The sequence below is a fragment of the Centruroides vittatus genome, unplaced genomic scaffold (assembly GCF_030686945.1).
Source record: "Centruroides vittatus isolate TY-2023 unplaced genomic scaffold, ASM3068694v2 contig_878, whole genome shotgun sequence".
In the NCBI taxonomy this organism is placed as follows: domain Eukaryota; kingdom Metazoa; phylum Arthropoda; class Arachnida; order Scorpiones; family Buthidae; genus Centruroides; species Centruroides vittatus.
Window position 1 is genome coordinate 1088282 of NW_027122570.1, and position 12288 is coordinate 1100569.

A 12288-nucleotide genomic window follows, 5' to 3' on the forward strand; every position below is an offset into this window, starting at 1 on the left:
TTAATTAGCTATTCTGGAAGAGATCGTGTTCAACAACTTTCCACATTAAACCAGAGACACGGCGTGTGTGTAGATGATTGTGGCTAAACGCATTTTTTAAAATTTAATTTTATATTTTTTCACACGTGTGAATATATAATAATAAATTTGTTACGTGTTAAAATCAATCTTGAGAAATTTAATCATAAAAACTTATAATATATTTTTTAAATATTTATTTATGATATATTCGAGCGTAAAAAAGTGATAAATTACATTTCAAATTAAATAAGACTACAGTTTTCTCTTAATATTTGCATCCTCTAACATACGATCTCATATTCTTTCCACGACAACGATTCTTCCAACCATACCTACAAATAACATATTGATAATTACATAACCGAAATTCTGTTTATACGAAATTAAACATTACTAAATTTTCTACATACCACGCATTAAATTTATGCCTTTTGTAAATTAATTTAGCGCATTTAATATCATCTCTAATGTTGTTATCCAAAAATTCTTTAATTAAAAAAATACATTATGTAATTTTATGTTATTAAGACAATATATTAGAAACTAGGAAACGAGACATTTTTTCTTACTCGAACACCGGATTTTGCATTCGTTATTCCTCCCGGGAGGAGCACACCAATATAGATCATTAATCTAACAGAAAAAGAAAACTTTATTTAAAAATACGGATGAATATTGTACTTATTAAAAAAAACGAAAAAATACTTGAAAAATTCCATAATCTTTGCTTCCGTTTCTGTTTCTGTTTGTAGCTCGACTGTTAAAATTACTTTCGTGTCTTATCAAACAGATCCCTATAATATGTATAAAGTTATTTAATATATAAAAAAAAATTCGGTGAAATGGAGGATATAATATATATTTTCATCCATTAATAAATTATTTTGAACTATGGATAAAAAATATCACAATATTTTCTACTCACAATTAGGAATTTGATTTCTTGGAATTCCGTTTCTGGCTAAAATAGATGCCATTTCGCATCTTTTATAAACCTTCCCTTCTGCTATCATGGCCAAAATCATAGAAATCATAAAGCAAACTACTGGAGTTGTCATTCTTCACTACCTTTAGTTTGTTTTATTCTGATAAAAAATAGTAAAGAATCTGCAGTTTTTATACCGGTGTTTTCCACAATTTATAATGTTTCCACTTGTTGAAGAAAAAGAGCAGCCATTTCATTTGTTTCCTCAAAATTGCACAAGGCGAAGAAATAGAAAACAGCATTTCAGTACTTTTGAATGACTAATTTCTATTCACCAAAATGTCATGTTAACGATGCAACTTCCTTATCCATTCTCTATTAGAGGGCCTTTAGAATAAACGTAATTTTAGAAAAAGAAATATTCGCTATTTAACTTTTGTTCATCGTAAATCATAAATAAACCACTTTGGTCTTTTTAATTGAACGAAATATGAAAAAGAAAAGAAAATTAAAAAATGATGATATTTGTTGTTATATTCTAATTTAACGCAGATAATACATTTATAATGTAAAGGCTATCTAAATAAACATAATTTGCCTAACACTACAATAATATGATTTGATCTGTTAAATCTTTTTCCATGGAAAAAGATTTATCTTCTGGAAATAGAAGTATAATTTTATTTTTGAGTTTGTTTGGATTAAAATGAAATCGATTTCCTCGCTGCAATGTAAACAAAATGATTATTTTTTATAACTTTTAAATCAAAGATGAATTTTTCTAAAATATAAAATCTCTTATTTTCTATTCTATTCTCTGTCAGTTCGGTTTGTCTTTTCTGATTCCATTTAATAATTGCAAGACGCAAAGAATGAGATCAAAGTCAAGATTAATTTTTTAAAATTAACATTTAATTTGGTGGTAAAAGATTGTGGAGGTGGGGAGATAGAAATGGTCATGTCTCCAACGGGGTGGAATTTAACGATTTTACTCATTAGCATTTACAATTTTTTTTTTTTTTTTATAAAACTCATTCCTACCGTCAAAGTTAAGTTTTTTTTTTGCTATTTTATAATAATTAATGATATAAAAAGTTTTTAATAAAATTTCATAATAGATGTCAGCACATACAATTTTAACTTTTTTGCCGGGAAAGTTCTTTACACTGAAAAATTCTTTACAGCACGTAAACGATCGAATAGAGCAGGGGTCACCAAACTACGGCTCGCGGGTCAGATCCAGCCCGGGAGGTCAGTTCTTCCGGCCCGCTTCCGCGCTGTGCCACAAATGAGCTAAAATATAATTATTTATGTGGAAATATCATAGGTTGTAGATGAACTTACTATGTAGAAAAAAATTAAAATAAGTGTAAGTAATTAATTATTATGCCTTTGTGTCCTTTCTATCTTAATTTAAATTTAATTTGTATACTAGTACTTTTTATATATTAACAGGACTTATTATACTGGAAAATATGGATGCAGATATTTAGTCTTACAGATCAAAAATAATGTTTTTTATTTAGTTCACCTGAACACATACACTTTAAACTTGTGTTTCGGACTTGTTCGTCCCTCCTCAGCAGGCCTTTAAACGACACTTTCTACAATTAACAATAAAACATTGCTTGGTACAATTATAACTAAAATCAATTAAAACACAATCATTTCCCGACAATAAATTAAAAATGCTTACAAATTTTGTATTTTCGAACTTCTTTAAAAATCCAATTAAAACTAGGATCCACAGCAACCATACAATTTGACGCATTCCTAATTTTTATACATTAAAATCAGTTAAAAACTATAAATTTAATTTTTATTTAAAATATTTTTGCTTTAATTGACTTACTTTTTTGTTTATTCTTTTCTACTTAATTTCTATTCTAATTCTTTCCCATCTCTTCTTTTATACTTCTTCCTTTTTATAATGCTTATCCATGATTGGTGGATCTCTTTACCGTTGTTGTTATTCATTTTATTATTTTGCCTAATTTTTGATCTGTAAGACTAAATATCTGCATCCATATTTTCCAGTGTAATAAGTCCTGTTAATATATAAAAAGTACTAGTATACAAATTAAATTAAGTGTAAGTAAATTTGCCAAAATTGGTCCAATCTGATTTTTGCATCTGACAGTAATATAAGTTTTAGGAAAATCAGTGAAATTTCGACTTTTTGTTACTTTGGATATCAGAGCACTTTTTGTGTAAGTACTGCAATGAAGTTTCTAAGAAAAGCGATTACGAGATTGCTGCAGCGATCGTTTTTGTGTATTGGTAAATAAATATGTTGGTTGTCTTTATTTTTTGTGTATTCAGTGTGCTGTATTGAACAAAATGGGTTTTGGGCCCGCGCTTGTCATTCTCTCAGTTATGTGGCCCGTTGTGAAAAATGTTCGGTGACCCCTGGAACAGAGAATAATGATCAACTTTAAATTGGAATTTTTACCTTTTCAGAGAACGATTCTATATGTTTCATTAGATTTCTATGCCTACTCAAAATTGCAAATCTCTAAAGCAATGGTCACACCTAGTGATTTTCAACCACGCAGGCAACTCCAAGTGCAACGAGCACGAGTTGCACGCGTCTTGTCGTTGTCACATTGTTCGTTGGTGTTGCAACTCGGAAACTCGTGACCTTATAATAAACCAACATCTACTTTGTCTGCTATATTTTTTTCTTTAATGCGAAGGAATATCGTTGGCAAACGGTAATACTTTCTACTTAGTTCTTTAGCTATATTTAAAATAATATTGTTGTTACTAAACTAAAACCAACCGACATTTTATATCCAGAGATCTAAAAATGATACTTTCGCTTATCTCACGCTATGCCTGTGTTCTTTTCTCTTTTCTTCGATAAAACGAAGAATTAAAACTTCACAGGCATTCGTAAGTTTGATCAACCTCGATTCTAATGCTGTACAAGTCAGTATTTTCACCTTCTGCCATGATGATAACTACTTTCAAAGTTGCCACCGTATGACGTGGCACAAAGGCGTTTGCTGATTGGATGCGTGTTTGCAATCGGCGCGAGTAGAACAAACTTTTTGTTCTTAGTTGCGGTTGCAGTCGCTCCGGTTTTCGAAGGGGGTTTACTAGTTAACGAGAACAGTCGTTATTGGTTGCAGTTGCCTACGCAGACAGACAGACAGACAGACAGACAGACAAAATAAACTTTATTTCTCCCGACACCGCTAGGCACAGTCGGGGTAGAAAGACATGGAATACAGTGGTGTTACATTCTGAGCAATAGAACCGACAATGTGAATGATAATGAAATAAAAAATAAATAAATAAAAAAAAAACAAAAAAAAACAAAAACGCGAAAATATACATTAACTAAAAACCATGTCAGTAAATGAGTCAATGTTTTTGACAATTATAATGACCGTAAAACAGCCTAAACAGAATCCGCGTATAAACAGAGGACCAGGTGACAAACACTGAACAGATCTTATGCAGCAACTTACTCACAGTAAGTATATAGGAGCTCCTGAGCTCAGATAAAACAGATGAAATCGCCCGTAGAACGTAGGCCAGAATGAGGGCACAGCGCAGATTTGTGCAGCAACCAACACAAAAGAACATAGTAGGCTAGTAGAAGATCATGAAAGGTCTTTGGCGATACAATAAAGCTAAAACAGTAAAACAATAATTAGTGTATTAATGTTCTGATGAAGTAAAGTTTAACCATTCTTTGAAAAAGAAAAAAGTACTTTTTGCTTGACACAAGGTGCTCTGGCTTACATGGCCAACTCAGGTTGTCTTCTTCTATGTAGATCTTGAGTTCGCGTCTCATATCTTCCAATATCGGGCACGATAACAGATAATGTTTAACCCCATCACGCACCCCACAGATAGGGCAACAGTCAGTGTCACTATGCCGAAACCTATACAGGTAGACGTTAAATTTTCCGTGCTCTGTAAGCAGTTGAGAACTGCGGTGTTCAGGGTGAAGCCACTTCCACTTGAGCCGTCTTTCGACGTCTGGGAAGAATTGTCGAGTGATATGCGATTCCGGAGCGCTCCGGAATCGCATATCACTCGACAATTGACACATCGCCAGATGGCAAGAGAAATGATGCCAGACTGTTGCCAGATGGCATTCTTCTTGCCATCTGGCAACAGTCTGATGCCACAGGAGTTCTTTTAGTCTTGAAACTGGGAGTTGATTGTATGCCGGAATGATGTCCATGAGCATGGTTGTTGTACGAGCAAGCATGTCTGCACGTTCGTTGCCTGGAGTGCCACAGTGCCCTTTAATCTATTTGATGTAAAATTTGTTACTAGACTGGTTGGCAGAAGACAAAGTCTCTCTTGCAATGGGATGAGTGGTATCCTTATTGGTTAGAACTTGGACAGTAGCCTTGCTATCCGAAAGAATAGAGATGGCTTTGTGAACAGCAAACACTTCGGCTTGGAACACTGAGCACTCTGGGTGTAAGAGGAAGGTGTCATGGTGAATTTCATTCTTACATACATAAACCACAAATGCACAAGCGGTACCCTGATTGGTCTTAGACCCGTCAGTATAGACTTCAATTGTAGTCAAACAGTCCCGGGATCCAAGGCCTTTTCTGAGAGCAGGATGGGGCAAGTCCGCAAAAGAACTGCTTGTCTCATAGCAGGACGCATCAATGTGGTATCTGAAATGTTGATGCACTTACCACGGGAGAGAAGAAACCTTCCCGTGCAGTATTGGATTTGTTGAAGGATAAGTGGCTTTCCGGCAAGAATAGGTAAGGCGACATTGGAGACTGTACAGTAACACTGTGTCAAGCGCAAGAGCGCAAGGCGCTGAGCTGATCTGAGTCGGCGGTGGTTGTGTGAATGAAAGGCCGCCTCGCCCCAGACAGCCGAAGCATAGCAGATAATAGGAACGAATACACAGTCATAAATTGCATTGACAGCCTCGTATCCCAGTCCCCAACTGTTTCTGGCGACACGAAGAAGATTGTTGAAGATAAGATTTGTCCGCTTAGTAATATACGCAATGTGCTGTTTCCATGTGAGCTTGTTATCGAAGACCACTCCAAGAAAAGCAAGATGATCCACTATCTTAATCGAGGTGTTTCCAAAGTGAACACAGGGAACCCGCCGGTATAAACTCGTTGATCTAAGGGCTGAAAAAACAATACCCTTCGTTTTGGCAGTGTTAAAGATTAGTTTGTTGTTAACTCCCCACTCATTTACTTTTATAAGAATGTCATTGGCGATAGTCTCAATCATGCGCCTGGATCTGGCCGGAAAAATGAGAAAAGCATCGTCGGCATAAGCAAAAACTCGACACTGATGCCCAAAGTCCAAACGGAGAAAAGTGTCAAAAAGAATTATCCAAAACAGTGGGCCACAGACAGAGCCCTGAGGGCACCCTCGTTGCAGATCTTTGGAAAAGAGGTGTTGACCCACTGTGATCGTGGCCTGCCTGTCTTTGAGGTAATCTTTCACTATGTAAAACAGATTTCTGGGACAGCCATTATCGCTGAGTCTGCGTAAGATCTGTGGCCACCATGCTGAATTAAAAGCATTCTTCAGATCTAAACTTATCCCAAACACATAAGCATTCTCTGCAAGTAGTTGTTTAATGTGGTTCTTTAAATCCATGATGGCATCGATGGTTCCTCTCTGCCGTCTGAACCCGTACTGGGCACAGTGAAAGAGCTTCTTGACTCCCAGAACCAGTAAATTTTGTTAGATAAGAGCTTATCAAGAACTTTGCCCAAAGAGGACAACAAAAAAATGTTGCGCATGTTATTCAGTGTCAATGGTTCCCCACGTTTTTTGGGAATGATGATAACCCGTGCGCACTTCCACGGACGAGGAAAGATGCCCTTTTGCAAGCAGATATTGAAGATCTCCAAGAGCAGATCTGGTCGTACTTTCCAGATCTCTTGAACAATATCAGCGCTTAACTGATCTATACCAACAGCCTTCTTCTTTGGCATCTTGGCAATGATGTCATCTATTTCTAGAAATGAAGAAGGTGGATCATCACCTGAGAGGTTCTTGGTATGGTTGTAATCCCTAATATTGGATTGTTCTGGAGTGTCTTCTTCACAGGAATCGCTGGGGCAGAAGGCTTCAAAGAGCCTGCCAACAGTGGCCTGGAGATCATCAGCGGCAGACCCAGAGTTTTCACTGCTAATTGGATTCAATGTCTTAAGTTTGTTGACACTGAGCTTGTATACAAAGCTCCAAGGGTTGCCACATGCCCCAGAACAGAAGACATGCCAGGACTCTATTTTTGCTTTCTTAATCTCTTTTTTGTATTCCTGCTGGAATTGAAGATATCGCCTGCGGAGTTCCTCCCTTTGTATGCCATGACAATGCTGGTATTTCTTTCTCAGTTGGTTGTTGGTCCTGCGCAGCTGGAAATCGCAAGGTAAGGATCCCCTCCCCGTGGCCGGCAGGTATAAGGATGGTCTCTTTTATGGCGGCAAATGCAACGTACGCCTGTCCGCATCCGCCAGGTACAAGCATAGCCTCTTCTGTGCCTAACAAGGGCCTAAAAATTATTTTACAATATTCACGTTAAATTGTTAAACTTTAAATTATTTTAGTTAATTAAATTTACAAACTCAAATACTGTAGTATTCTCTTTTTTAATATTGTATTTTAAGTTGGTTGGATTTACTTAAACGTAAAATATAAAATATTCAATAATTTAAAATTTAAGTTTTAGTTTATTAGAATGAATTTTAAAAATTATTTGACAATTTTTATTTTTTTCAAATATTATATAAGATTATAGTGAATTTATATTGGTATGCAATAGAGTCATGCCGGTCATCTATCTAACACCTTTCAGGAGAAAAGTTTTGAATTAACATGACTTTCGGTTCGTATTGGACATTCGTATATAGTTAACCGGGGCCTCCCCCATCTGAGCTTTCCGTATCTTGTCTTGATTTTCATATATCTAACTATGTTCTCAATATTAAGGAATGACGGACGGACGACAATGGGAATTTATAGGTTGTGGCAATAGCTTTGGTCAGGCGCCGACATCTCTGTGATTCCGAAAACTTTCAACACATATGTACAACACCATACCACCAATCAGCAAATGGTTTAGTTGAACGATTCCATCGTTTCCTAAAACAAGCTCTCAGATGTCACAAACGATACTGGACAGAATCTCTTCCAATCGTCCTTCTCGGCCTCCGATCAGTGTTAAAAGACGACATCAATGGTACTTGTGCTGAGATGGTGTACGGCACAACCCTTCGATTCCCGGCAGAGTTCTTCCATTCTTCGCGGGAACCGTCAGCAGATCCATCATTCTTCCTCCATCATCTACGGTCCACAATGCAGTCGCTTACGCCGACTCCAACATCTGCACATGTAAAACCTTCACACTTTGTTCATCCAGCACTCGACACCTGCTTTCACGTTTTTGTGCGGAGAGAAGGTCACAGAATTTTTCTGACTTCACCTTACGACGGCCCCTTCTCAGTTACCACGAAGACACCCAAGCACTTCACGATCCTAGTCGACGGAAAAACGTCAACGGTTAACATCGACCGACTGAAGCCAGCATTTTTAGACAGCGAGAACGTCAGCACATCGCCAAACTCGTGCAGGACAACACGTCCAGACTCCCCAGAGCGACTAACGATAAACACTCCGAGTCTCTGCGCCTACCAGCACGACGACGACAACACGATCTGGAAGAAGAGTCAGATTCAATCCCCGATACCTCTAACTTCGTACCTACGGTACTGGGGGGAGTACTGTGGCAATAGCTTTGGTCGTAGATCCAAAGGTCGTCACCAGGTGGAACACTGAACTCAACAAACTGGCAACCTGACCTTCGACCTTCTTTTTGGCTTGTGACCTTACTTTGGATTAGGACCTCGCTCTGTACGCACGTGTTCTCGATTCTATATTCGACCTGTACGATGGCACCATATCTCATGTACATAATAAATTTAAGTTTTTGTATGTAGCCTCGTTTTTTGAGTATCTTAAATAATTAAGTACAAAGTAGCGCTACATAGGTCTACAATTTTGTAAAATTGCAGCTCAATAACGAGTAAAGTTTTCATAAAATCTGACCCCATTCGAGATATGACACATGACTACCTTTATTTTTTACCCCTTCGACCTTTAACCACCAACATTTAATAGCATGAATACCCTATATATAGAAATAACCATGCCAAGTTTCCAAATTTTTTGCTCATCCAATCCCGAGATATAATTCAAAATAGACGCCGATATGCAAACACACACACACTCACACACGCTCCGAATTTTGTAAGGCTGTATTTATTTTACATTTTTGGTCTTCTGGAGTGTCAAAATGTCTAGAAATGAAGAAAAACCGGAGTCTCAAAATTTGACCGATCACCACACTTTTCCTATGTTATATTCCATAAAATCCAGGAAAGGAAAATCTAAAATGTTTGTTCATTTAAATCATAAAAAATCAGTTTTTATTGTATTTCAGTGTACTATACATTTATAAATGAAATAAATTAAAAAAACTCTATACCCTTTCAAATAATTTTATTTGACGTAATACATTTATTATTATTAATACAGCCTTATTTCAGTTACCTATAACTCTTCGTTATTCGATTTATTTATCTTCGATAAAGGATTTTTCTCAATCAATACAACTGCTTCAAAACATCCAACATTTATTGATATTTAAGCCATAATACGTATCAATAAATATATTTAAAAAAATTAAATTTCTTGTTAGTTTATTGTATTCAAGGTGATGTACTTTATGACACATTTTGTTACCGTTAATGTACAGATTGAGAAGAAATACGTCATATTTATTGATTTTACAAAGGTAGAAACGTGCTTTTATTAACCCTGATGAACGTATTGATAGCTGAATGTGTATACCTGAATGTTCAGAAGATGCAATCATAAGTGTCAATTCTATAAAAGAAAAATGTTTTAGAACTAGATGAAGAGTTACTGAAAAGCGAACAAAAAACTTTCAATTTATTTTACAATGTAAATGCAGAATACTCGTAAAAATAGTCGAATATTACAGTCAAAAGGCAATCTCTATTATATTAATAATAATAAAAAAGAAAACTATTCATTTCAATGAATTGATGTATAAAAGTGAATTCACTGAATTTATGTAGCGCAAGTAAAGATACGCGATTTATGGATTATGTGAACGCTCTTATAATGAAGTTAACTGACAGAATAGAATAAATGCGAATTCCATTCAGTTCTTATAAAACGAGGCATCGGTTCGACACGTTAATAAATTATTTTTTTATTAATATTTCTGTATTGATTTATTGCGTTTATATTATTTAGATTAATAACTCAAATACAGTAGAGCATCAATTATCCGACTCAATTGGGGACTGGGGTTGGTCGGATAACTGAAAAAACGGATAACCGAAAAGTATGAAAAAATACATTATTAGTATAGTATATTAGTATGTCCCATGTAATTAGTATATTAGTATATCGCTATTAACCTACTTCGCGTTGAATTTTCATCGACGTTAAGCGTTATAAAAGTTTTTTTAAAAATAATAATCGTCGCTATTGTATCATTAAAAATTATTTCTTTATTTTGCACAAAATAAATACATTACTGTACAGTTTATTGAAAAATACAGTATAAAACAAAAAATATATATATATTCGGGTTACATATTTTACATAAAGTAGGCCTATACATTAGAAAAGAAGTCCAAAATTTTCATTTGCTTCACAGCTGACCCTTGTTTTTTGCCGCTAAATCTCGCACACGTTTTAAAAACAGCACTTGGATAGCGTCGTTAAATAAAATTAAGCCTCGTTTAAATACTGGCTTCCCTTTCATGGCGAGCCATGTTGCCAGCTAAAACACGCAAAAATTTAACAAAAATAATATTAAAGTAGCCAAGACATAGTTGTAGCTCCACATCACTAGCAGACATTTGAATTTGCCGACTAGAACGCGGTCCGTTAACCGATGTATCGGTTGATCGGGGTCGGATAATCGATGCTCTACTGTATTACTAACGCAAATGTTTTTTATTTATTTATAATAATGTTAAAGCTTAATGTTTGCTTAGAAATTGACCACGTTTGTATATTGTTTTAAATTTTTACTTCCCTGGCTGTTATGTATACACAAAAAGGGAAAGAATTGGAATCGTGTCAAATTTGACCTTCCTAGTTTTTTCCAAATCTCCACGTTTCGACACTTCCCGAACTTCCAAAAAATTCAAAAAATAGGGGAAAAAATTTCGTATATATAATGTGTGTGTGTTGTCGTCTATTTCGTTTAATATCTCAGGATGGAGTAATGATTAAGAAACGATATTTGGCATAGTAGCTTGTATATAAGGGGCATTGATGCTATTAAATTTTGGTTGGTACAGGTCAAGAGAATGGGAGATGGAGGGGGTCATGTGTCGTATCTCGAGACTGATAGGATTTGATGAAGATTTTACTCATTATTAAGATTTACAATTTTTTATAAAACTTATCTCTACCCTCAAAAGTAAGCATTTTGCCATTTTATAATAATCAATAATTTAAAAATTTTTTGTCATAAGATCTCATAACAGATGGCGCCACATACAATTTACTTATTAATACAGTAGTATGATTAAAAATAGAAAAGCTATTTTTTAAATAAAATCTTTTAACAGCCGGGAAAGTTACGCAACTCGTGCTGGATTTTTCATTATTAGTATGCTTAAATAAATGAATAAAAATAATGTATTACAAATTTTATTTCTCACGAATTTGTCTGTTCGCTGAACACTTAACGAAACGAGTTTAATAACTGGACTTCGTGAAACTCAAAAAACCATCTCAAAAACATTGCTTTATTTAAATATTTCTTGTGTAACTCGCCAATCGACTGATTAATTGAGTCATAAGTTACCTCGCTCTATATCTGTACAGCTTGGAAGGATTTACCTTACACGGAAGACTTTTGATAACGGAATAGACAGGACTACTTTTATCTGTCAGAAGAGCACTACAACTTCGTTATTTTTCTTTAAATAACTGAATAATTTTAAAGTTAGGCGCAAAATAGCATAAAATAATACCTTTTCCTGCTTTATATCAGAAATGAATGATATGTTTGTTATTTTTTAAGTAATACACAGTAAAAATTTAAGTAGCACAATTTAGAAGGCAAATTTATAAAATTTTTAATAATGCTTTGTTATTATGTTTGATATTTCACGCATCAATTATTTGCTTTTTCTATTGTTTGTTGATGACACAATGATAAACATATAGATGGCGATATTTTGGATGAAAGGTCTTGATTCTTATACGTTCATAATGTTTCTGATTTGAATTTAGATCTCCGACCGAATTCAAATCAAAAGCATTAAAAATGT

General features: G+C 35.0%; 1 protein-coding gene across 1 annotated transcript; it reads right to left on the reverse strand.

Moving 5' to 3' along the window:
• Window positions 1-286: 286 nt before the first annotated feature.
• On the reverse strand, window positions 287-1080 carry LOC136983211 (lysozyme c-1-like). Its single transcript, XM_067279896.1, has 5 exons — window positions 947-1080; window positions 727-815; window positions 591-654; window positions 432-507; window positions 287-353 (listed from the first exon to the last, which is right to left on the reverse strand). Exons 1-5 carry the CDS (start codon window positions 1077-1079, stop codon window positions 287-289), a joined length of 429 nt encoding a protein of 142 aa, XP_067135997.1. The 5' UTR covers window position 1080.
• Window positions 1081-12288: the final 11208 nt, after the last annotated feature.